Source organism: Stomoxys calcitrans, chromosome 2, assembly GCF_963082655.1.
Source record: "Stomoxys calcitrans chromosome 2, idStoCalc2.1, whole genome shotgun sequence".
NCBI classification, from domain to species: Eukaryota; Metazoa; Arthropoda; class Insecta; order Diptera; family Muscidae; genus Stomoxys; species Stomoxys calcitrans.
The window spans coordinates 98814485-98841359 of NC_081553.1; the positions used below are offsets into that span (position 1 = coordinate 98814485).

The 26875-nt window shown below is 35.9% G+C and overlaps 1 protein-coding gene across 3 annotated transcripts in view; it reads right to left on the reverse strand.

Annotated features, from left to right (window-relative positions):
* Positions 1–26875, reverse strand: part of LOC106089456 (protein single-minded) — a 108324-nt gene that overhangs the window by 9000 nt on the left and 72449 nt on the right. For 2 of the 3 annotated variants that reach the window (XM_013255312.2, XM_013255310.2), the window contains exons 2-6: positions 8654–8848; positions 5267–5439; positions 4889–4990; positions 4554–4751; positions 4250–4449 (exon numbers count right to left, since the gene is read on the reverse strand). In XM_013255312.2, coding sequence (XP_013110766.1) covers positions 4250–4449; positions 4554–4751; positions 4889–4990; positions 5267–5439; positions 8654–8828 — 848 coding nt within the window. In that variant the 5' untranslated portion in view covers positions 8829–8848. The remainder of the gene's footprint in view (positions 1–4249; positions 4450–4553; positions 4752–4888; positions 4991–5266; positions 5440–8653; positions 8849–26875) is intronic. The other variant, XM_013255311.2, reaches the window with a different exon arrangement.

Consider the following 26875-nt stretch of genomic DNA (forward strand, 5'->3'; position numbering starts at 1 on the left):
CAGACTCTTTATCGGCAGATCGGTCTATATGATAGCTATATTTAAATATAGTCCGACCTGAACCATACTTGGGTCAAATTTTGAAAGGCTTAAAATAACTCAACGTTTCAAATTTTAGTGAAATCGAGTAATAAATGCAGCTTTTATGGCCCTTACACCTTTAACCGGCGGATCGCTCTATATGACAGCTATATCTGTATATAGTCCGATCTGAACCATATTTGGGTGGAATATCGGGAGGCCTAAAACTACTCACTGTTTCAAATTTCAGCAAAATCTAATAAAAAAAAGCTTTTATGTGCTTCAGACCCTTTATCGGGAGATCGGTCTTTATGGAAGCTATATCTAAATATAGTCCGATCCCATCCATATTTAGGTCGGATTTCGGGAGGCTTAAAAACTCTCACTGTTTAAAATTTTAGCGATATCGGGTAATAAATAAAGCTTTTATGGGCTAGACCCTATATTGGTTTATCGGTCTATATGGCAGCTATATCCAAACAAAGTCCGATCTGAACCACATTTAGGTCGGATGTCGGGAGGCTTAAAATAACTCACTCTTTTAAATTTCAGCGAAATCCTGCAATAAATGCCGCTTTTATGGTTTCCAGACCCTTAACCGGCAGATCGGTCTAAAAAGCAGCTATATCTAAATATAGTCCGATCGGATCCTTATTTGGGTCAGATGTCGGGAGGCCTAAAACTACTCTGTATCGAATTTCAGCGAAATCGGCTTTTATGGGCTTCAGACCCTTTATTGGCAGATCGGTCTATATAGCAGCTATATCCAAATATGTTCCGATTTAGTCCGTTCAAGAACTTTATCTGCGTGCAGCAATAAGGGGGCATCTGTGCCAAATTTCAGCCCAATATCTCAATCGTCTTGAAATTTTACAACCATCCGAAATATATATACTTTGTAGGGTCGGAAATTGATGTTTCGATGTGTTGCAAACGGAATAATTAAATGAATATATTCCCTATCCTATGGTGGTTGCTATGAAAATACATCCAAAAGCCAGTTTAAGTGATTCCATTGGGTTTATCAGAGTGTTCCAAGCAGAATGTTAATATTTAAATCACCAGCAATCGCAATATCATTGTAATTAAGCGAAATGGTTTTTATGTTATCCAACAAAGCAATATATTCGATATTGCTATGTGGTAGACGCAGCCAATTAACATTTTTTTGTTAAATGTTGATAATTCCATTGCAGATACGAGGGTCGCCTTTTATATTTTGGGATTGGACAACACTTGTGCTGCAATCTGCCAACTGACAGCTCTATTGTAAAGCTTGACATTTTTGAGGTTATACGTACTCAGTACGTTTTGACATACGAGCGCTATTTGTATTGTTTACAGTAATTTAAAAGATTCATATCGCCCAAAAAATGGAAATAAATCGTGAATTTTTTCGTGTGATTATTTTTTACAACTTTCGAAGTGGGTTAAACCAACAACATTTCATCGATGAACTTAATTCAATTGTTGGCGATGAAGCTCCATCAAGGACCAGTGTTTATCGATGGTTGGTGATTTCAACCGAGGTTGTAGTTCACTCCAAGGCGAAAATCCTGAAGGTCGTCCAAAATCAGTTGTTGTTCCAAAACTCATTGATGCTGTGCGCCAACTGATATTGCCAGATCGTTTTATGACCTATCGTGAGATTGAGACAACCTTAGGCATTAGTGGGACAGCATTTTATATTGCATTGCATTTTATATTGCATGACCATTTGACAATCAATAAAATTTGTTCCCGTTGGCTCGTGTCGATTGGTCGAAAGAAATGTTTCAAAAATACGAAACAACTGCATTTTTGAGCACTCAAAACATCGATTTGATGAGTCATCCGCCGAATGACTTCTTTTTATTCCCGTACGTAAAAAATCATTTTTCGACACCTGAAGAAGCGCTTGATATAGATCTTAATAGGGAATATTTTGAAAAACAATAAAGCAATTTTCGATAATTTGTTTTTGTGTTCTCTAATTACGAAATATAAAAGGCCACCCTCGTATTCTATTATACTGTCTCGTTCAGATTTTTTTAAGATAAAAAGCCTAGTTACTTTTAATATAAATTGCGACACCTCTACCATATTTTATGCCAAGGTGGAACCAGGTTTCAGATACCCATATGATGTCAATGACAATGTTTGTAAATGTGTAACAGAGTTCATCCATTTTATTGTTCAGACTTGGGTATTGCAACACTCAACGATGTTTTTTTATTCAAAATAGCAAAAAAAGTTTGCTAAAGCAACAGACAGGACTACGGTTTGAGTAGACATAAAAGGTGTTGTTTTAGCAAACATCTGCTTTTTTACTTACACAATCTGCTGTTTCATTTAGAAAATCTGCCAAAATAAAAATCACGTATTACTGTCTAACAGGCAAACAATTTTACAACTCTTATTACGGAAAATATATACCAGTAAAGGTATATTTTTGTATTATTAACAATTAGCATTTTTATATGATTTGCATGGAATTTCGAATATATTATGTTACTCTCCTATTTTGTTTTATTTTATTTTAGACTATTTTCTTTATTTTATTGTACCCTCCACCATAGGATGTGGTATACTAATTTCGTCATTCTGTTTGTAACACCTGGAAATGTGCGTTTAAGACCCCATAAAGTTTATATATTCTTGATCGTCTTGACTTTTTAAGTCGATCTAGCCGTCCGTCTGTCTGTCGAAAGAACGCTAATTTTCAAAGGAGTAAAGCTAGGCGCTTGAAATTTTGCACAAATACTCGGTTGGGATTGTAAATGGGCCACATCGGTCCATGTTTTGATATAGCTGCCATATAAACCGATCTTGGGTCTTGACTTCTTCAGCTTTTAGAGGGCGCAATTCTTATTCGATTTGGCTGTTAATTTGCACGTGGTGCTTTGGTATCACTTCCAACAACTGTGCTAAGTATGATTCAAATCGGTTCATAACCTGGTATAGCTGACATATAATCCGATCTTCGATATTGACTTCTTGAGCCGCAGGAGGGCGCAGTTCTCATCCGATTTGGCATGATGTGTTTTGTTATGACTTCCAACAACTGTGCTAAGTAAGGCGCAAATCGGTACATAACGTGATATAGCTGCCATATAAACCGATCTTGGATCTTGACGTCTTGGGCCTCTACAGGGCGCAATTCTCATCAGATTTGGCAGAAATTTTGTACAGCGGCCTCTTCCGTGACCTTCAATATACGTGTCCAATATGGTCTAAATCAATCTATAGCTTGATACAGCTTTCATATAAACCGATCTATCGATTTCGCTTCTTGACCCTACAAGGCTCAATTCTTATCCGAATGGACTGAAATATTACACAATGACTTCTACAATGTTCAGCATTCAATTCATTTATGGCCCGAATTGGACTATAACTTGTTTTTTTTACTCTCCTCTTAACAAGCATTATTTAAGCAGCAGACAAATTCAGCAAACAGCAGACTTTTTAGCAGGCAACCAGCCTGCTGTTCGGAAATTGCATTTTGCTGTAACAGCACAACTACTGCTGCAATAGCAGCAAAATTAACTATTGATAGTCAGCGGACAATGTGTGCTACTATCAGCAGACTCTTTGCTTTGAGTGTGCTTTCGTCCTACCAAACCCATCATAAATTAAGCATCAGACATTTTCAGCAAACAAAAGGCTTGCCTGCTGGTCAGAAGTTGCAAACATTTTGCTAACAGAAGAAATACTGCCGTTATAGCAATGAAATTAATTAGTAACAGTCAGCATACTGAATTTCCTATTATCAGCTGACTTTTTTCTATGAGGGAAAGTATTAGGATTGATAAGGTTGAAAAGAGGATGTGGATATAAATCATGACATGGGGCGCAACTCTTGACATACACCTAAGCCAGTGATTGGCTTGTTGCCCACTCTAAATACTAAAAAGTAACCTCTTTGTCAGGAATTCCGTGCTACTTCCAAAAATCCCTTATTGTTCTCCAATCAATCCTAAGTTGGTTCAAGCGGGTAGCCGCGAAAGCCGGGCAATGGCATAGGAAATGCAATAAAGTGTTATATGCAACAACGTTTATACCCACTTATTGGGTTGTGTACCATTTGTTTTGAATTGTTACAAGCCCCTTTTAAAAGAGTTTCTAACACTTTAACTTAAAACCGTCAAAACATCTCTAATAAAAAAATAAAATCATAAAACTTTACTACAAAAATCTTAACTATGCTTAATTGAAAATTTTCAAAATCAAGTATTTCAACACTTACCGAGCATCTAGAAATATTAATTTCAAATCCATATGAGCTCTAAACATAAACATATTCTGATGAAGTTTTATTTCCGTTATAGCCGAGGTGGGTAACGAATGGCCAACAGCAACAAGACCCAAATTTTGTATATAACCACCTTGACCATCACCATAATCGGGATATATGCGTGCTTTCAGATAACCCGAACAATGGATGACCTATTAAAAAAAATAAATAAATAAAATTTAAACCAATTTCTTCAAAATTAAAAAAAAAATCATATCAAAATTTAAAAAAAATCAATCAATCATAGTCAGCTCACCTTATAACCCGAGGAGGTTAAGCCAGCATTGCGTTTGGCCAAAACACATTTCATGCGCAGGAAAAACTGTTTTTCAATTTCTATAGTGTGGCAACCACGTTCAGCCATACCTCCTCCTCCATAGGTGGTGCTGCCATTGGGGCTGCCAATTGTGGCGGGATTTGTCTGTGTTAAGTGTAAAGAATTTATAAATGCATCCTGAGGTTTTTTTGTGGGCAATGAATTTTTTAAGCAAATTGTGAAACAGCAGAGAAAAAAGGAAAGATTTCAAACTACTTTAGTAACCAAGTTGGTCTTAACATTGCTATTTATTAATGATAGAAAAAAAAACTTACCGGATTCTGATACATGTGAGGCTGTAACGACAGTATCGCATTCATTTCGTCCTGATCGTAATTGTGAATGTATTCAAAAATAGAATTACCAGTCAATTCTACCTGCAAATAGAGAAGCAAGTTGATGGGGGTTCATTAGCCATTCAATGGCATTGTAAAAGAACGAAGCGGGTCCTTTTCTAAGGCTTTTATGCAAATTTTAGCCCCACAAAGGAACAACGAAATCAGCAACCAGCTGTCTTAAGGGTCCTTCTAGAGGGCTGTTGCTTTGCTGCGTTGTTTTTGCGCGTTTGTTTTTTCTTCATCGCCAGCCATTTTGGCTCATTTGTTAAATTTATGCACATAAATTTAAGACTCAACTCTCTTAGCAGCACTTACCTGACTTAAACCCAAATGAACTGAGGCAGTTTCCGAAATGTACATAATTTTGCCATCGGGTGCTACTACAAAGATGAAACCATCTAAGGTCTGGAGGAGATGTGAGCCCAATTCCTTAATGGTGGCACCTCTTTGTTGCATGGCAGGTGAAGAACCCCAAGCTTCTCCCAAACCTGCAAAGAAAATATTTAAATAAGCATAAGCTTTAAATTTTTTAGGAAAAAGACTGAAAAAAAGAAGCAACGCATAGGGAATCTCAAACAGCTTGATGTCATCAAAATATTTTTAACAATTAAAGTCATTCACTCGGTGGGAGGGAGAGCCGTCGCCACAGTCATCGCCGCCGCCATTGTTTTGCATATTTAAGCAGTTTTGTTTCCCGTTTCTTCGTCAACATCACCACCCTCTGAGATTTTCCCACACTACATTGAAACCGACTACAACAACCGGGCAAGTTGTTTGTCATTCCTGGTTCCCACTTACAACGATGATGAGGACAACGAAACCAAAAAGGAAGCTTTAAGTGGGAAACAACAGTTTTAATATGAAGTCAAACTGTTTTTGTAAACTCCCTGCCTGCCTTACGGCCATTTCTCATACTTCAAATCGTCCTTCCTTTTTTCCTTCCTTGCGAATAAGCATCCTTTTGCCCAACTGAATGTATATATGTATCTGATTGTCACTCCATATGCTGCCGCTGCTGCTGTTGCTGCTCGGTGTTGTGTATTCAAATAATTAGAATGACATGCCGAGACTTACTGATGTTGCTCGCACAAAAGCAAAGGAGGGCAGCACACAGCAGTTGGGTGTATGACAATTTCCTTTTGTCTTTTTGTTCCCCACTCCCAACCACTTGAAATTACAAAAGTCCTTTCGAGGGGGAAGAAGATGTCAATGGTTGTAATGATGATGAGGATGATGGTGAGGTCGACAATGGTGATGGGTTAGGTATGGTTATTACCACCTTATTACAAAAAAAAATACTGTGATTTTTTCTGTCATTTCCCCCACGGTTCTGCCACGACTACGACGAGTCAGCAATTTTGACCTCGTTGTCTCATTGAAGGAGGCTAGAATTTCCGCTGTGCAGGCAGAAGGGCAAAATCAGAGTGGTAGAAGAAAGGATTGTGGATATAATGAAGGAGTGAGACTTTTTGCAGTTCAAGAAATTGGGTTGCATTCAGAATACTTTTCCTGAAGACATTTACATCTCAGTAATTAAATTATTGTTTTGAAAACAAAAAGCGAATTGTTGTTTGTTATTTTTTATATTGGTCGATAATTTTGGGTTAGAAATAGGTATTTCTAGATCTAGAAAGTTCTTTTAGAACACAAAAGTGTTCTTTACACTCTAATCACTAGTTGTGGGTATGCAAAATCCCTTGATTGGATAGGAAAATATTGTAGAAACTTTGCAGAGAAGATATGGCGATACAAGAAATTTCGGTACCAATTTTTTATAGAAAAAATATCGGTAACAATTTTTTTTAGAAAGAATTTCGGTACCAATTTTTTATAGAAAAAAATTCGGTACCAATTTTTTATAGAAAAAATTTCGGTACCAATTTTTTATAGAAAAAATTTCGGTACCAATTTTTTATAGAAAAAATTTCGGTACCAATTTTTTATAGAAAAAATTTCGGTACCAATTTTTTATAGAAAAAATTTCGGTACCAATTTTTTATAGAAAAAATTTCGGTACCAATTTTTTATAGAAAAAATTTCGGTACCAATTTTTTATAGAAAAAATTTCGGTACCAATTTTTTATAGAAAAAATTTCGGTACCAATTTTTTATAGAAAAAATTTCGGTACCAATTTTTTATAGAAAAAATTTCGGTACCAATTTTTTATAGAAAAAATTTCGGTACCAATTTTTTATAGAAAAAATTTCGGTACCAATTTTTTATAGAAAAAATTTCGGTACCAATTTTTTATAGAAAAAATTTCGGTACCAATTTTTTATAGAAAAAATTTCGGTACCAATTTTTTATAGAAAAAATTTCGGTACCAATTTTTTATAGAAAAAATTTCGGTACCAATTTTTTATAGAAAAAATTTCGGTACCAATTTTTTATAGAAAAAATTTCGGTACCAATTTTTTATAGAAAAAATTTCGGTACCAATTTTTTATAGAAAAAATTTCGGTACCAATTTTTTATAGAAAAAATTTCGGTACCAATTTTTTATAGAAAAAATTTCGGTACCAATTTTTTATAGAAAAAATTTCGGTACCAATTTTTTATAGAAAAAATTTCGGTACCAATTTTTTATAGAAAAAATTTCGGTACCAATTTTTTATAGAAAAAATTTCGGTACCAATTTTTTATAGAAAAAATTTCGGTACCAATTTTTTATAGAAAAAATTTCGGTACCAATTTTTTATAGAAAAAATTTCGGTACCAATTTTTTATAGAAAAAATTTCGGTACCAATTTTTTTTAGGAAAAATTTCGGTACCAATTTTTTTTAGGAAAAATTTCGGTACCAATTTTTTTTAGGAAAAATTTCGGTACCAATTTTTTTTAGGAAAAATTTCGGTACCAATTTTTTTTAGGAAAAATTTCGGTACCAATTTTTTGTAGAAAAAATTTCGGTACCAATTTTTTATAGAAAAATTGTACTGCCAATTTCGGTAATATTTAGCAATTTTGCAACTTTTTCATGAACCAAAAGATATATTTATTTTTTCCTAGCAATTTGCTGTTCACAGAATACTTGGCTATTGTTTCGTTGTTTTTTTTTTCAAATACAATTCCCACCATATTATGTTGCCTAAACACTCCAATCAGAAAAAAATACTCATGTTCTAACAATTCCAATCATACATTAAACAATCTCATGGTTTTGAAGAACGTATGTTTTCTCTTTTTTTGTTGCGTATCTCAGACAAATTTTTTCGCAATCAACAAATGTCCTGCTGTGATTTAATAACAGAATAGAACACGGCGACAAGGATATGATATACTTCCGCTTTAATCAACTCCCCTTTATAAACGCCCGAAACACTAGACCACCTCCAGGTCATCATTTATAAACTCTCTTAAACATACACAAAGACCCACACACACAATGTTGGGTTGGTGTCCTTTGACATAGCCGCAGGATATTAACGCGTGATACTGGGCAAACAGTGTGTGACTTTGTTAGTGAAAAAAGGAGCGCAAAGTCTTTAAACAATAATTTTCAGGTTATAACACAAAGGACACAAGTTTCAGCGCGTGACCCATTAAATATCCGTAAATAAGGAAAACACTAAACTATAAACAAAGAAAAACAAATACTAATTGTTGGCGAATAAGGGCTAAAAAAATGTTGATGGTCATTATTTTTCTTATTTTTTTGCCACTTTTTTTTGTGTTAAGTGTTGCTTTAATTTTGGCACTTACCTTCAGGAAAAACTTGGCGCATTTTCAAATAGGATGTGGTCAAGCGTATTATGGAGGCTTTGTCCAATTGTGTTGTAATTGCACTTGGTAATGGTAGTAATTTGGCCAATTCGAAAAATTCAGCATTTTCCTTTTCACGCCGGGTGCGGGCAGCATTTTTACTTTTTTCCTTCATGGCACAGGTTTTAGCTAAACCTGAAAAATATATATGAAAAGAAGAAAATAAAATTTAACAAAATATTTCAGTTATGTAAAATATAATTCTGAAAGATTATAATTTTTAAAATATATTTAAAGTTTTAATTTTTCTTAAAAAGTTTTAAAGTATTCAATTAAAAAAAATATTTTTTATATTTTTAAGTAAAATTATTTACAATATTTGTTTGTTTCTCTTTCGAGACGAGCTCAATGATCGGAAATGCAAATGATAAAGGAAAGCCAAAGATAGCAATACACACCAACCACTATGGGACGCTTTCGTTTTGGTTAGAAGACTTTTGCATCTCCGATCATTGAGCTCTTCTCGAAAGAGGAACAAACAAAAATTGTAAAATTTAATGATCTTCGCCCTAACAGGCAAAAAACACTTGAAAAATTAACAATTCGGCAGAGCCCGGCCAGGATTCAAACCAGGGCACACGGAGCAACAGCGAGAGCCATTGCCGTTGTCTTAGCGTTCGAAGCCATCAATACAACTTCCAACAGATGCAAGAAATCATGTGTAGTACGGAAGAAGTGTAATTTGCCACAGAAATAATGTCTGCCATTACACAAAGATACATGCATTGAGAAAAGTACAGCTAATAGACAGGGTTGTCGAGTGTGGTTAATGTGGTAATTGTATCATAGATGCGTTTTCGCTATTAATACGATTCAAATACAACATACCAACACACGGCCCTTGAAGCCATCACACCTACTATGGTTAAAAAGTCTTCTAACCAAAGACGAAACGCGTCCCATAGTGGTTGGTGTGTGTTGCTATCTTTGGCTTTCCTTTTCCATTTGCATCTCCGATCATTGAGCTTGAAAATGTGAAGTTATTTATTTGTAATTTGAACCCCACCACTATGGACCCACTTTCCACGAACCTAAACTAAATCAGTTGGTCGGGTGCTTATCAATAAATATTTATGAAGTAGCTACTAAGCATTTCGTACCTCAAAAATTGAAGGCCAAATATGCTTTGTGCCCTTATAATTCGATTCAGGAAATGTGAATTTTACCGTAAAGTGGACCTTTGTGTACTTGACACAATTGTAGGGGAGACTAATTTGACCCACATAGTCCACATCGTGTGAAAAACATGTCTCTGTTCTCTTTAAAATTTAGATATCGGTTTAATTGGGGTCGTCAATGATCAAATATAGCTCAAATTTGTATCTAAGATTGTGCTATACATTAAAAGAACTTTCATTAAAAATCTTATATTATTCCGACCAGCCTATACGCCAAATGTTAATATTGGCCCCCAACTCTAATCCTAAAGACATGTCGTTTGAGCCCCATATGGTTTCGATAAGGAACAGGGGCAAACTTCTCACATATCAATGAGTGCAGTCCGATTCAAATTTAAGCTCAATGATAAGGGACCTCCTTTTTATAACCGAGTCCGAACGGCGTGACGCAGTGCGACGCCTCTTTGAGGAGAAGTTTTACATGGCATAGTACCTAACAAATGTTGCCAGCATTAAGAGGAGAAAACCACAGATGAAAATTTTTTCTGATGATCTCGCCAGGAACCCAGGCGTTCAGCGTCATAGGCGGACATGATAACCTCTAAAAACATTACACTAAATATTATTTTAACACTTTACCTTAACATTAAATTACAGTTTTTAATTATTATAATACATTTGAAATATCACTGTTTTTCACTTCTGTGTATTTTTTTTGTTGACTTAGATGATATTTTTACCTAATTTATCCTGCTGACAGTTACGCATTTCTCTGCGTTTGTAAGTCATCTCGGCAACCTTATGTGAAATACTTCGCACTTTTTTTAAAAATCCCCGAAATATCCTCGTCTGAAATTTAAATCCTTAAAGTACGTGATCTTTACTCAACGATCACCTGTCTGAGACTGATGCCAAACACGTTCGTAACATTAGTTTTAATGCATTTCTCACTTCCTTTTTCACCTCACCGTTATGTGTTTTACCACTCTATGCTCATTACTCTCCCAACAAATCTCGGAAAAGTTGAACTTCCTTTTTGGCCATGTCATTCATTGTATTTCCTTAAAACAACAAAAATGTGCGAAAATTTTCACATACCTGTCAAAATTATAGAAATGTCGCTATCACTCTTATCATTGGTTCAGGCATCGACTGCAGGTTGTCCTTCCATCATGAAATTACTCCTTGGGCATCAGTTTACCTGTTACCGAAAATACACCATTGCTTAATGTAATTTCTCCTTGCCAAGAAACAACAACAACAACATTATCTGTGACCACCATATTGATCAAGGATCAACTACATATATCAGCTACCTGTATTTCATGTTTGACTACATCATTGACTTTTGCTAAATCTAGTTCTGTAAACTGTGTGCGTGCTAGGGCAGTAGTGTGAATCCTCTGGAAAAGAGAGTTCTTATTTCATTCATGATTGTGCTATGTATATAAGTTACTTATTGTCCTTTACAATGGGCAAATGACCGAAAGCATTGGGTTTCCTATAAGACAGACAGAGAGAGAGAGGCGTCTTGTCATCGTATTTTACCCCGACACTTGGTCCATTGCATTGTCACAGGTGGTGGTGAGGTTGGCTATTGTTTGAGCACACGTTTACTAACCACAGGAGATTAACTTTTAAGGACAATGTCGTCCCGATATGGAACAACACTGCAACACCTTAATCATGGTATCGTTCATTGTTCGGAGTAACCGATTGGATTGTTTTGCATTGCTATGCATGGAATTTCGTTCGTGGGAACGGATAACATGTAAGGAAGTATGTTGTAAGCACATAGCTTATATACTTTCTTGCGTACATGCTTATCCTTCCCACATTTTCATATCCTACCCGTATTTTTGTTATCCCTATTGATTTTTCTTGTTCTTCTTAATTTTTTCCGCTTAGCCCATTTTGTAAGTTATTGTGTTTTACTTTCATAATAATAGGGTGTCGTTTTTGTTTCCGTTTGTTTTTTTCTGTGGAATTTTTCCAAAAACAAGCAACAAGTCTTATTTTCATTGATAAAAATAGTTCGTACGTGATTTTAGTAAAATTTGCAAATATTTTCTGCTCTTATGTAGATACTACTGTATGTATGTTTATGCAGCCCAGCTACATACATACATTGATATAATGCTATGTAGTATGTATGTTATATTGTATCTACCAACACTTGTCTGGGAATTATAAATGTATACGTGTTTGTTAGTGAGTACAAGCATTTGCTTGAAAAATCAAGGGGGTCTTATGGGGTCAAATACACATATTTTCAAAAAATCAACCTTCTGCTCTATATAAAATTGAGAAAAGGAATGCTCATCTTGAAGATAAACCAGGATTTGCAGTTTTTGAAAATAGCTTAAACAAAATTTGATTTTTTCAAAGATGGGCTATGTTGGTTTCTATCTTTATATTCCTTGTTCTGACTTCTTGATCACACAGCATGCCCTTTTTCACCAGATTTTGTGACATGGGATGGATCCTTGACACTTTCCTCAACATTTTGATATAAAATTCTTACTCCAATTTCAACCATTTGAAATTGACACTTGACACTTTCCTCAAAATATTGAAATAAAATTCTTACTCCAATTTCAACCATTTGAGAGCAATATTTTACCAATAGATCTTAAAGTCCATTTAAAGATTTTTTGGTGGTGGACCGATAGCCCTGATACTTTGGTTTTTCGACGGTTTTTCATTACAACTTTTAGGGGGGTTCTGGAGGATCGAGCGGCCCTGACATTTAGCCCCAAATTTTAATATCAGATTCTTACTCTTCTTTCAAATTCCTTTCATTAAAGTCTTATATTGGCCTTGCGGTCTTTATATCCGCTTGGATGTTTCATGTGTTGGGAGGCCCCTTTGACACTGGGACCCTAATGTTGACTTGAATTTGAAATACTTATTGATGTAAGTATGGTCCAAACTAGTCTATGACACCAAGAAGCTTTAATTTTTGGCTGTTATAGCACACATTTTGTACGTAAAGACACATGTGTCTATGAACTAAGTTTATTTGTTTTTTTTATTTTAGTAGAATCCATGGTAGTGGATTCCTAAGATTCGGCAAGACGAAACTTGTTACTGTTTTCGTGAAATAAATCAGAATTGTTTGTCTTTTTTTTTGTCGCGAGGAGCTTTATACATACATTTAAGCACAATCATTCCATTAAGGAACAGGAGATACTTCTCTCTTTTCAATGAGTGCAATCCGACTAAAGTTTTAGCCCAATAATCAGGGACCACTTTTTGCAGAACTGCTTAACAACACCTCTTTATAGACTCAAATCACAAATGTCGCTAGCAATTATGAGTCAACAAACACTACTGAACATTTTTTTCTGAAGTCCTACCAAGGATTGAACCCTGACGTACTGATGGGTCTACCAAATCGACAGCTAAGCGATCAAAGCGAAAGCATTTGCACAAATCACAAATGTCGCTAGCAATTATGAGTCGACAAACACTACTGAAAATTTTTTCTGAAGTCCTACCAAGGATTGAACCCTGACGTACTGATGGGTCTACCAAATCGACAGCAAAGCGATCAAAGCGAAAGCATTTGCATCAATTCGAACATTTCGTATTACTTTATTGTTTTTTTACACCCTCTACCATAGGATGGGGTATACTAACTTCATTATTCAGTTTGTAACAAATCGAAATATTGGTGTAAGACCCCAAAATGAAATTTTGAAATATTAGACAATGACTTATACTACGGTCTCCAATATCCAAGTATGGCGCGAATTGTTCCATAACCTGATACAGCTCTAATATCTTAGCAATTTTTACCCATTATCCTTTGTTTGCTATAAAGAGATACCGGGCAAAGATTTTGACAAATGCGATCTATAGGGGAGGGTATACAAGATTCGGTCCGGCCGAACTTATCACGCTTTTACTTTACTTATTCCAATATCAAGTTAACATAAACCACGAATGCAAACTTTTTTCGTTAGAAGTTTATGCTTTTTTAAAAAAAGTTTCAACATAAATATGGTATATGGGCAATTCCATTGTACCTATAATAAACATTGTTCTATTGAAAAAAAAACCTTTTTGTTCTTTTTTTGTAACGGGTGTTACACACTTCTACCTCAAAATAAATGTGCTAGGACCGACTAGCACCTTAAACCTTGGCGTAATTCAGCGACATATTTTCAACAGCAAACTCCATTATTTTGTAATGGTTAGAGCCATAACTGAAAAGATTTAACCATTGTTTGAAAACAATGATGCTAAACCGACCTATTATAAACTGGATGTCCAGCCGGTATTACTTACATGAAAAAGCGGCCAGTTTTGGACTTTTAGAATGAGTTTAAATAATTATTTTATACCCACCACCATAGGATGGGGGCGGAAATATTGATCTGCTATCCCATAAAGTATACATTCTTGATCGTCTGGACATTTTGAGTCGATTTAGCCACGTCCGGTCGAAGGTTATGACAGATACATCTTATTGATGTAGGTCGTTGGGGACTAAAAATGGGCCATATCGGTTAAGATTTGGATATATTGGGTTGCCCAAAAAGTAATTGCGGATTTTTTAAAAGAAAGTAAATGCATTTTTAATAAAACTTAGAATGAACTTTAATCAAATATACTTTTTTACACTTTTTTTCTAAAGCAAGCTAAAAGTAACAGCTGATAACTGACAGAAAAAAGAATGCAACTACAGAGTCACAAGCTGTGAAAAAAATGTTTCAACGACGACTATATGAAAAATCCGCAATTACTTTTTGAGCAACCCAATAGCTCCCATATAACCCGATCTACCGAATTGACATCCTGATCCCTTAAAAGCCGCAATTTTTGTCCGATTTGGCAAAAATTTCGCATGTAGTGTTCTATTACTATTATGGGGGCCACCGTAGCGCAGAGGTTAGCATGTCCGCCTATGACGCTGAATGCCCGGGTTCGAATCCTGACGTGACCATCAGAAAAAAAATTTTCAACGGTGGTTTCCCCTCCTAATGCTGGCAACATGTGTGAGGTACTATGCCATGTAAAACTTCTCTCCAAAGAGGTATCGCACTTCGGCACGCCGTTCGGACTCGGCTATAAAAAGGAGGTCACTTATCATTGAGCTCAAAACTTGAATCGGACTGCATTGATATGTGAGAAGTTTGCCCCTATTCCTTAGTGGAATGTTCATCGGCAAAATTTGCAAATTTTTGTTTTATTACGACTTAGACTGTGCAAAGTACGGTTGAAATCGGTCTATAAGCTGACATAGTTTCCATGTAACCCCATCTCCCGATTTCACATCTAGAGCTCCTGGAAGCCGCCATTTTTGTCAGATTTGTCAAAAATTTTGCATATATTGTAGTATTCTCTTCCTTTATGACCTCCAACAACTGTGCTCCGGTCTATAAGCCTATATAGCTATAGCGTTGGCAACGATTTTTTATTAGAGAAATATCGTTCAAAATTTACTCCTATATTTTTTTAATACACAACAAACTCTTATACTCATAACCAATGGATAGGGGAATATCGACTTCGTTCATTTACAACACATTGAAATATCCATTCCCGACTCTACCAAACAGATATATTCTTAATCGTCGAAAAAGACGATCTTGCCATGACCATTCATCGTCTGTTGTTATCACGCTAAAATTTTGAAAAATTATAATATTGAGCTGTAACTTGACTCAGATAACCAAAGGCCGTTTAAATTCGTAAACGGGATATCGTTTAGAACCTCCTATCAACCTTATAACTTGATTTAACTTCTTTCGATCTTGGACCCTTTATATTTTGCCCGGTTATTTTGTTCCAACGTACTTATGCCGAGTTAAATTATTAACTTTTTGGTTTTGCGTTCAATGACAATAATAATGCCATGGCAAATTATACATTAAATGAAGACTTATAATCAATGTTTTGCATATTTTTTACTGCCATTCTTCGTCTTATACCACCCATACATAAAGATAATCCAAAGCAAGCTGAATTTTTTTTGAACAACAAATTTATTTTAGTTGTTAATTACAGAAAAAATATACACTATACAGAAATAATATACACTATAAATAAAATATAATACCTAAAATATTGTTCCAATTCATAAATGGGATACAAATCAGAACAAATGGTAGATATAAATTATAATAGCACCACAAAAAATTTTCTAAATGTATTTTCGTAAATATAAGTAATAGTATTATTAATTATTTTAACTATGGCAATAACAATACTAATATTATTTGATAAATGAATGCAACATTACCATGAAAACAAAACAAATCTTTGCTAGATTGTTTTCTTGCTCGGGATGTACAGGCGGAGAAATTGAGTAAATCCGGCAGTAAATCTCATAAATGGGGCCAGTTGGCTGGCAAAAGTCATAAAATTATGATAAAAGTGCACAAGTAAAAGAAGCATATGCTCAGTTTGCTGCTTAGTTTTGTTCGAATCATAGCTATAATGTATGCATACATATTTTGTCCATCCGTCTGTGCGGCGGTTTCCTTCATTCTTTATTTTCACAATACTGGTACAAGTAAAGGTTGTGTAATAGCCTCGTTTTTCTGCCCTTTCAGTTTCGCTATGCTTTTTGATTTTTTGCTTCAGAGCAACAGATTTCCTAAATGGTTATAATCCACTGCCGCCGCAACCACCACCAACCCAACTTAATAGTAGGCCGCCAGCCAAGCGATCAACCACTCAAAATTGTATAGTCCAACTGGTCGTCGACATAGACGATTAAACGTATAGTACTGCCACTGTCAATGGTGCTGCGGACCAGCCCAAAAAGCCCATAAGTAAGGCACTAATCCGCACTTTAAATGTAACAACATGCACACATTGATGGCAGGAATCGGTTGTAGCTGGCTGTAGTATACGTTTACAGAGTTCCCTTCACAGTTACCTCCATGCTTTGATTTACTGGGCTGCTGTGGTAGTAGAATAGAACATGAACCATGTCCTTGTTTTCATTGGCAAAAACAGAAATTTTGATTTAAAGGTAGTGGAAAACGTAAACGGCGGTTTTTGATGGAAATGTTGATGATTTGTTTTTTGTCCGAATTTCACAAGGGAAACGGAATTAAACAATGTGTAATGTGGCATAATAATTAATATAAAAGTTAAGATCTAAAACAACTTTATTTCTTTTTTCTCTTTTTAGGCTTAACTCAACTCAATCAAATGTAAGTACACAGAAAAAATTGAGTTATTATTTAATATTATTTTACTTGTTATATGCATATTTGAGTTCAGCTTTAAGTTTTTACGCTTTTAAGACAAATTTTTTGTCAAATGTTCTTTTAACCAAGTTTTTCTTGTTTCTTATATAGTACTAATATTGGGAAATTTAATGTCATAAAATTAAATGTTTATTATTTTTGGCGACATCATTATTTTTTATGGGTCATCAATTCCAAATGTATGGTCAATAAATGTCCCCAAAAACAAGTGCAAATTTAAATGGTTATGAAGGTTTTGTACATCTCGATAATATCAATTTATTAGCAAAATATAGTACTGATTTACATTTGTATGTACATATATATATTATTTTAACGATAACTGCTCCTGTCGTTAGTAATTGAGTTAGAGAAGAAAATGTAAATAGCCCCGGCCGATACGGGATGACTATGAGCACCACACAGGCTGGAACTTTGAGCTCCGACTTGTGTGGTGCCCATCGTCAAAGTAAGTAAAGTAAAAACTTATGATAACAATACAGAAAAGTTTGTTTGAAATTTTTCAAGATTTCATTAAAATTAAATTTGTACTGTTTTGTCTGCTCATTGCAGCTTGACTGGACACATTCCAAACCTTGAAGACGTAGAAATTTTGACACAGGAAAACAATTATAAACATAAATACATGTTAGAAATGTTACATATAATTAACAATCCTTTTGACAAATGGCTAAACTTTAAGGCGGATACAGACCACTGTGCACAGATTTATAGGAGTTTGATACATAAGTTTAGGCAATAGAGAGAGTATAGTTTTTACATTGTTAGAAGAAAGTCGTTTGAAATTAAGAATAATATAATTATTGTATAAAAAAGATGTTTTGTTATTTAAATGTATACAAATTTCTGCAAAATTTTCTGAGGAAGAAAACTGATGGTTTTCAAAATATTGGGGATTTTAATAATGAAACAATCTTCGAAAACAATACCATCAGTTTTTTAACAATTTTTTTCGTGAACTTGAGCCGAACAATACAGCAAAACAAGTAAAAACCTGTTAAATTCGGCCGGGCCGAACTTTGGTTACCCACCACCAAGGATATAATAATCATCCTATTTTATTATAACTCTACCACTTTATCCATAGTTATATCTAAATAGGGGCTGGTCTCCATCATATTTTATTCAGGTTCCCAGAATTCACATAAAATTAACAGTTTCAGCGAAATCAGGCAAGAAATCCGCTTTTTATGGGATTAAGATCCAAAATTAGAAGTTTGGTCTATATGACAGCTATATCTGTATAGTCTGATCTGATTCATATTTGCATTGGATGTCGGTTAGCTTAAAATAACTCACTATTTAAAATTTCAACGAAATCGGGCAATAAATGCAGATTTTGTGGCCTTCAGATCCTTTATCGGGAGATTAGTCTTTATGGCAGCTATATCTAAATATAGTCCGATCTGAACCATATTTGCGTCGGATGTTAGGAGGCCACTACTCACTGTTTAAAATTTCAAAGCAATCGGGTAATAAATAAAGCTTTTATGGCCTTTAGACTCTTTATCGACCGATCTACATGGCAGCTATATCTAAATATAGTCCGATCTGAACCATATTTGGGTCGTATATCGGGAAGGCTAAGGATACTCACTATTTCAAATTTCAGCGTAATCTGATAAGAAATAAAGCTTTTATGGGCTTCAGACCCGAACATCGGTGTATATGGCAGCTATGTCTTAATTTAGTACGATCTGACCGATATTTAGGTGGCATGTCGGAAGGCTCTTAAAATTTTAGTGAAATCGGGTAATAAATAAAGCTTTTATATGCTTCAGACCTTTAACCGGCAGATCGGTCTATATGGCAGCTATATCTAAATATAGTCCGATCTGAACCATATTTGGGTCAGATGACGGGAGGCCTAAAACTACTCCGTGTTCCAAATTTCAGCGAAATGGAGTAAAAATAAAGCATTTATGGTCTTCAGAGCCTTTATCGGCAGATCGGTCTATATAGCAGCTATATTCAAATATTGTCCGATTTGGCCCGTTCAAGAACTTAACCAACGTGCATCAAAAAGACCTATCTGCGCCAAATGTCAGCTCAGTATCTCAATTTTTGAGGGCTGTAGACTGATTACCACAGAAGGACGGACAGACACTCGGACATCGTTAAATCGTCTTAGAATTTTACGTCGATACGAAATATATATACTTTGTAGGGTCGGAAATTGATATTTCAATGTGTTGCAAACGGTGGGTATAAAAATTAAATTTGCACAAAATAAATTTCTAAAACAAAACGCATAGGAAGTTAATTACAATGAACGGTGTGCCATCTAGCGGTTTCTTTTGGACTTCTTGACCTTGTTAACCATTTAGAAATGATTCTGAAATAAAACTAGTAAATGGGCTTTAAGTCCGGGCGGGTCGAATTTTGAACACCCACCACCTCGGATATATATATTAACCACCTTTCGCCATAAGAGGCTACATCGAAATATGGTGCCCTTTGGACCACACTCGGCATGGGCGTCGAGGGGTCTTATACAATTCACTGTTCAAGACGGTAAAACTGAATATTGGTCTATATTCGGAAAGGATATGTAAGGGTATAATACAATTCATTGTACCAAATTTCGGCGAATTCGGTTAATAAATGTGCCTTTTATTGACCTAAGATTATAAATAGTAAGATCAAAATATATGGCAGCTTATATCCAAATATAGACTGAACTGAAACATATGGGGAACTTATGTCGAACTCACCCAACTCACTGTCCTATATTTCAACGAAATCGGATAATAAATTTGACTTTAATTAAGACCTTAAATCAAAAGATCGATCTATATGGCAGCTATATGCAATTAAAGACCAATCTGAGTCATATTAAACGCGGATGTCCAAAAAGCCTAAAAAAGCTCACTGTGCCAAATTTCAGCGAAATCGGGTAATAAGCGCTGATTTTATGGGGCGAAGATCTTAAATCGGGAGATCAGTCTTTATGTCAGCTATATCCAAATCTGGGGGGGATATCAAAAGGCCTAGCACAACTCGCTGTCCAAATTTCAGCGAAATCGGATAACAAATGTGACTTTAATGGCCCTAATACCTTAGATCGGCAGATCGGTCTTCCTATGCGCCAATTGAAGCGAGCTTGTCTGTATAGACAAGAGCTTTAACATAACCCCACAAAAAATAGTGTAAATGCGTTAAATCGCACGATCTAGGCGGCCAATTGACCGGTCTCAAACGTGAAATAAATGTTCACCGAATTTCCCTCTCAATAAGTTCATTGTTACGCGTGTTATGTGGCATGTGACACCGTCTTGTTGAAACCACATGTCATGCAAGTCGAGCTATTGCATTTTGGACAAAAAAAAGTTGGATATCATCTCACAATAACGGTCACCATTCACAGTTACGTTACGATTCGCATGATCTTTGAAGAAGTACGGTCCAAATATGCCACCAGCCCATAAACCGCACCAAACTGTGACTTTTTCTGGATGCATTGGTAGCTTTTGCAATGCTTCTGGCTGATCTTCACTTCAAATTCTACAATTCTGCTTATTTTGTACCCATTGAGCCAAAAAAAGAACTTCGTCGCTCAATGGAAGAAGTGCGCGATGAACTTTGAACTGAGCACGCATTTTGATAATAAAATTCAATAATTTGCAAGTGTTGTTCGTTTGCAAGGCGATTCATGGTTAAATTATTGACCAAACTGAAGATTTTTGACAGTGAAACAAAACACGAAACGTGCGTGAGTTATTTTTTAAATAAGTGTTGCCAAACAGATAATAGCTAAAAAATCACCCTTTATAATAAGTAATGAACCGCTTTGGACAATACTTTACACAGTTGTTGGAAGTCATAACAAAACACTTTGTGCTTGGTTTCAGACAAATCGGATAAGAATTGCACCACCTTGAGGCTCAAGAAGTCAAGATTTAAACAATACTTGTCATAGTTGTTGGAAGGCAAACAGAACACTTCATTCAAAGTTTCAGCCAAATCGGATTATAATAGCGCGCTCTAGAGGCACAAGAAGGATAATCCGGAAATCGGTTTATATGGGAGCTATATCAGGCTTTGGACGGATTGAGGCCATAATTGGCTTAGTTGTTGAAAGTCAAAACAAAGTGTCTCTCAAAGTGTCAGCCAAATCGAATAAGAATTGCGCCCTCTAGAGGCTCAAGAAGTCAAGATCCGAGATCGGTTTATATGGGAGCAATCCGGGTTATGGCCACCGTAGTGCAAAGGTTAGCATGTCCGCCTATGACGCTGAACGCATGGGTTCGAATCCTGGCGAGACCATCAGAAAAAATTGTCAGCGTTGGCTTTCCCCTCCTAACGCTGGCAACATTTGTGAGGTGCAATGCCATGTAAAACTTCTCTCCACAGAGGTGTCGCACTGCGGCACGCCGTTCGGACTCGTCTATAAAAAGGAAGTCCCTTATCATTGAGCTTAAACTTGAACCGGACTGCACTCATTGATAGGTGAGAAGTTTGCCTCTGTTCCTTAGTGGAATGTTCATGAGCAAAATTTGCATTTGCATCCGGGTTATGATCCGATTTTTACCATATTTAGCACAGTAGTTGGAAGTCATAACAAAAACACTTCACTAAAATTTCAGCCAAATCGAATAATAATTGCGCCCTCTAGATCGGTTTGTATAGGAGCTATATCAGGTTATGAACCGACTTGGACCATGCTAAGCACAGTTGTTGGAAGTCAGAACAAAACACTTTATCCGAATTTCAGATCAGAATCGGATAAGAATTGCGCCCTCTAGAGGCTCAAGAAGTCAAGATCCGAGATCGGTTTATATGGTAACTATATCAAAACATGTACCGATAAGCCCATTTACAATTCGTGTAGGAAGTATTTGTGCCAAATTTCAAGCGCCTTGCTTTATTCCTTTGAAAGTTTGGTGCTTTCGACAGATGGACGGACAGGGCTTTATCGACTTAAAATGTCAAGACGATCAAGAATATGCATACTGTGTAGGGTCTCAGATCAACATTTCGATGGGTTTCAAACGGAATGGTATACCCCCATCCTATGGCGGAGGGTATAAAAATGTAAAGGAAATGTGTATTCATTTGCTTTTTAAAAACATTTGGATATACAAAATCGAAAATTAACATTGGCTACGCAAACAGCTTATCTGGGAACCAAACCCATTTATTTATTCTCGAACATATCCATAAAAAGTCAATATAAAAAATTATTACTATTAACAACAATAACAATATATATGCATAAATGTAATAAGTATATATTAACCATAAAAAATTATTAAAATTTGAAAAAGCTTTGACAAACTTCAGTTGCCTTATTGTTGAAGTTATTTAATGTCATAGCCACTTAAGAAGATGAAATTCAATGAGATGGATAATGTGGAATGAGATAGGCGGCACTGGGTTGGGCTGGACCATATCGGATGGGTGTTAATTGGATAATATCCATTTAGTGAAACACCAAATAATGCCTTGCAAATTAATGACAAATGATTATCGCTCATTTTTACGGGTTGCCCAACACGCACACACACACACAGAAGAAAATAAGATTGTACTAGAGGCGGTGGGGGGTGTGGGGTTACGGGCGTTTTATTATTTACCACCAAAATGAATTGCTTGAGGAAGAGGTTGATGATGTTTGCTGGTTGCAAAGATAATAACATTTAATATAAACGGCTTATCGCTTCTGTTGTTGTTGGTAATGGGCTGGCTTTTGTTATTGTTGCGTTGCTGTTGTGCTGTTGTTGTTCTCACTTTGAAAGAAAAACGAACGAATTATAATTAAATAACATAAAAGTTTAGTTTAATACACTTTAACGGCTTAGCAAACAGCAAAAGGCCTTCCTTTCCCTTGCCAAAAAAGATGAACGACAACGCTAAAATAACAACAGCATTACGCTGCCTTGTATAACGCGTAGAGCAACAATCTCCCACAATCCCACAAAGAATCCAAAACGGAAGGATGGAACATATTGAATGTGGGTTAATGTTAATGGGCCAAAAACCAACCCCGTCCTCTGCCACCTCCGTTATGAAACCTCCAAAAACAAAATGAGCTGCAAACAGTAGCGAACCAGGCAAGAAGACAAGCGGCGTGAAATGGAGTAGGAAGAGGGCAAATATTAACAAAACATAAAAATGGTAGAGGAAATCACAGTGTTTGATGTTTACTTTACTGGGTTATAATCCGAAAATTAACCTTAACCAACAATTCGACAATACGCGCTTTAAGTGCGAGTAGACAGTGGAACAATTGACAGGAATATGGGAGTGGTATGAAGAAACAATGAGCCAAAGTCAGATTTGTCTGGATATTATGAATCGATTTTCTGAAGATGCAAACATCAAGACCTTTTGCGATGATGCAAAAGCAGCAAAGTAAGATCATCCATCCGTCTAACAGTTGTAATCACACTAGAGGCTTCAAAAATTGAAATTTTGACCTGAACTTTTGCACTGCCTTTTTCCATGTGCATGTTAAGTTCTTTAACTCTTACACTAGATTATTGGTATAATTGTACCAATTTTGACTTATAACCCAATATTTGTATGCTATTTATAAATTATAAGAGCTGAAACATCATAATATCCTCATGTGTGCTATCATGAATGAAATTGTGAAATAATTTAATATATACTAGATTTGACCTGTTCGTGAATAGGAAGTCTACACCACTACACTACACATACACAGTGATACAGCTGAAACAAGGGTATGGTTTCAGGGTATTTGAAATAGGATGGTCCCTAAGGGTTAACGGTCCCAATTTGCATATATATCGCTACCATATTAAACGACCTGCCGATTTAGAGTCTTTACCTCATAAAATACGCATTTATTATCGGATCAGTGAAATTTAGAACAGTGAGTTGTACTAACCACTTTAAATCACTGCCAAATATGGTCCCGAACGGACTGAATATAGATATATTGTAGCTGCCACTGGTTTAGAATCCTAGCCATAGCAGGCGCTTTTATTCCCGATTTTGCCAAAATTTGAAACAGTGATTTATATAAATGCTCTCAATTTTCACATCCAATATATTCCTGATAAAATTCGATTCCGAAATAACTGCTATATAGACCGACCTTCCGGTAGAGGGTATTAAACTCATCATTACAGGCGCATTTTTATTTGGGTCTATAAAAGGCGCTTTTTACCCTATCTCCTGAAATAGGGTCTTAAAGCCATAATAGACACATTTATTACCCGAATTCTCGTATGTTTGGAACTGTGAGTATTATTAATTTTCTCTACATCCGCAATCAATATGGTACCGAACGGATCCGATTTGGATACAGCTGCCATATAAACCGGGAGGCCATTGTAGCGCAGAGGTTAGCACGTCCGCCTATGACGCTGTAGGCCCGGATTCGAATCCTGGCGAGAACATGAAAAAACATTTCAGCAGTGGTTTTCCCCTCCTAATGTTGGCGACATTTGTGAGGTACTATTCCATGCATAGTCGCCATGTAAAAACTACTCCCCAAAGAGGTGTCACACTACGGCACGCCGTTCGGACTCGACTATAAAAACGAAGTTCCTTATCATTGAGCTCAAACTTGAATCGAACAACACTTATTGATATGTGAGAAGTTTGCCCATGTTCCTTAATGGAAAGTTCATGGCCAAATTTGCATTTGCCATATTAACCAATCTCCCCATTTATTGTCTTTGGCCTATAAAAGACGCTTTTTACCCGATTTTCCTTTAATTTGGCACAGTGAGGGCATTTCCGTCCCGTGTCGGAAAACGATAATTCGTTTATCAGACCAATGATTATTCTCTTGTGTCTCTTCAATTATAGAGAAAGGGTGGGCATTGGAGCGTGTAGACCAGTGACAGTCAAAAATACTCACACTATTGCACATTACTATGTACGTATACAAGAAAATAATCCGAAGCAAGCCCATGGGCTTGAAAATAACTGCTCGTCACTGGTAAAGACACATTATCACACACATTTTGTTTTGACTGAGCAAGGAGCAGTCAGTATGTTGAGAAGTTCGGTCGAGTGCGGAATGTTTAACTCGTAAGTGACAATATTTAAAGTTTCGCTTAAAGTAAAAAAATTTTGGTATGTCTAATGATAAAATTCATTAGAGCAGCAGACAAATGGCTCACAGGTACAAGAAACCACAACAAGAATTTCTAAAGTGCATACACTGTTTGGTAGTATTTGCACGATAAAGAAATATCCATTCTATAGTAGGTATTTAAATGTGCAAACACAACAACCCCAATTGGTATTTTTTTGTTTGTTTTATTTGTAACATAACGACTACAGTAGATCATCATACAAAACCATAAAGGAGTTGTGTGAAAATGAAATGCTTTTATATAATTGTGTATCGCAACATCGAAATAAATTCAAATAAACACTGAAAGAGTTGGGATTACCTACGGAGATCGGCTTATAATTGGTAGAAATTTGAGTTTGAATTATGGTACAACATTAAATTGAACTTGACATCCTTTTCAATGTTACCATCCACAAGTGGACCAACCCTAAGATCCTCAGGTTCTTCCTAAAGCAAGCTAAATATGAGGCATCATTCGTACTCCACTACTAAAGACCTCCATTTGGAGGTCTGTTCCTTAGTGGAATGTTCATGGGCAAAAATTTTAAATTTTTACCAAAGACCTTTTGTTCCAGCTCTATTTGGTTACGAACGGAATACATATTTTACCCCAGTTGATCTTCGTTTTTTTCGGGTTGAGCAGTCGCCAATATTTTGTCCTAAATTTGGATATCAAATTCTTACTCTTTGCTCATAAACTTTTCATTTGAGAACCATATAGTTCCAGGCAGCCAACATGAATGTTTACGGGTCGATTCCTCAGACACTTGTCATTTGACTTTTCTTCTAGTCCTTTAATGGCTTGGTCTCCGATATTAATATGAGACTTTTTATTCAAGTTCTATAAAGGACAAATGAATTAATTAAATATCTTGAATTCATTTGTCCTTTTTGGGGACTGGTGGTGGGGCGGCCCCCAAGAAACCTTTGGACCAAATTTTTTATAGGAGAGCTACTCTTTAATTCCCAATACATTTCATTTGATACCCACATTCTTCAATTGGTAAATATGCCAATTGGTAAATATATCTTTTAACAGCCTTGTGTTAAGACTTTCAACATCCATGCCAAGTATAATCCGAATCAGTCTATAAACAGATAAGACCGGATATAAACCGTTTCCCGGATTTGACTTCTTGAGCGCTAAGGAACCTTAATTTTCATCCGATTGTGCTGAAATGACTTACAATATTATTGTCGAGTTTTATCCGAATAAGTCAATAGGGTGATATAGGCCCCCTAAGAACCGATATCCCAATATTGAGACCAATATTCTTGAGACCAAAATTATTCAAATACAAACTCAGTTAATAAGAGTAAATTTTTTTTTAGTAGCAGGCTATTACTTGTTGTTCCCCTATTCATTCGTCACTCCTTCAAAATAAGCTGTTTTTCCTTCATATAATCTGGTGATTTCAATGGTTTGACTGACGAATCGAATGACAACAAGTTAGTTGTTTTGAAAGAAAGTTTGTCCTCTTTTTAAAAGTAGTCCCCATATAACTTAAATAAATTAAATCAAAAATGTCATTAACCAAGCTACTCGTCCCACTGTTTCATGCATACAAAAACAATATTGGCATACAAGAACAACCCGCATAGATCATTAAACCTGCCAACAAGAAGAGTGTTATAAACCAGATAAAAGTTTAGTTCCAGCCTGCTGTTGCAATGAAAATAATAACGCAATACGGATGGACGGACAGACAGATGAACGGACGTACTTCCCCCGCTCACAAAAAAGGGGGATGGCTAA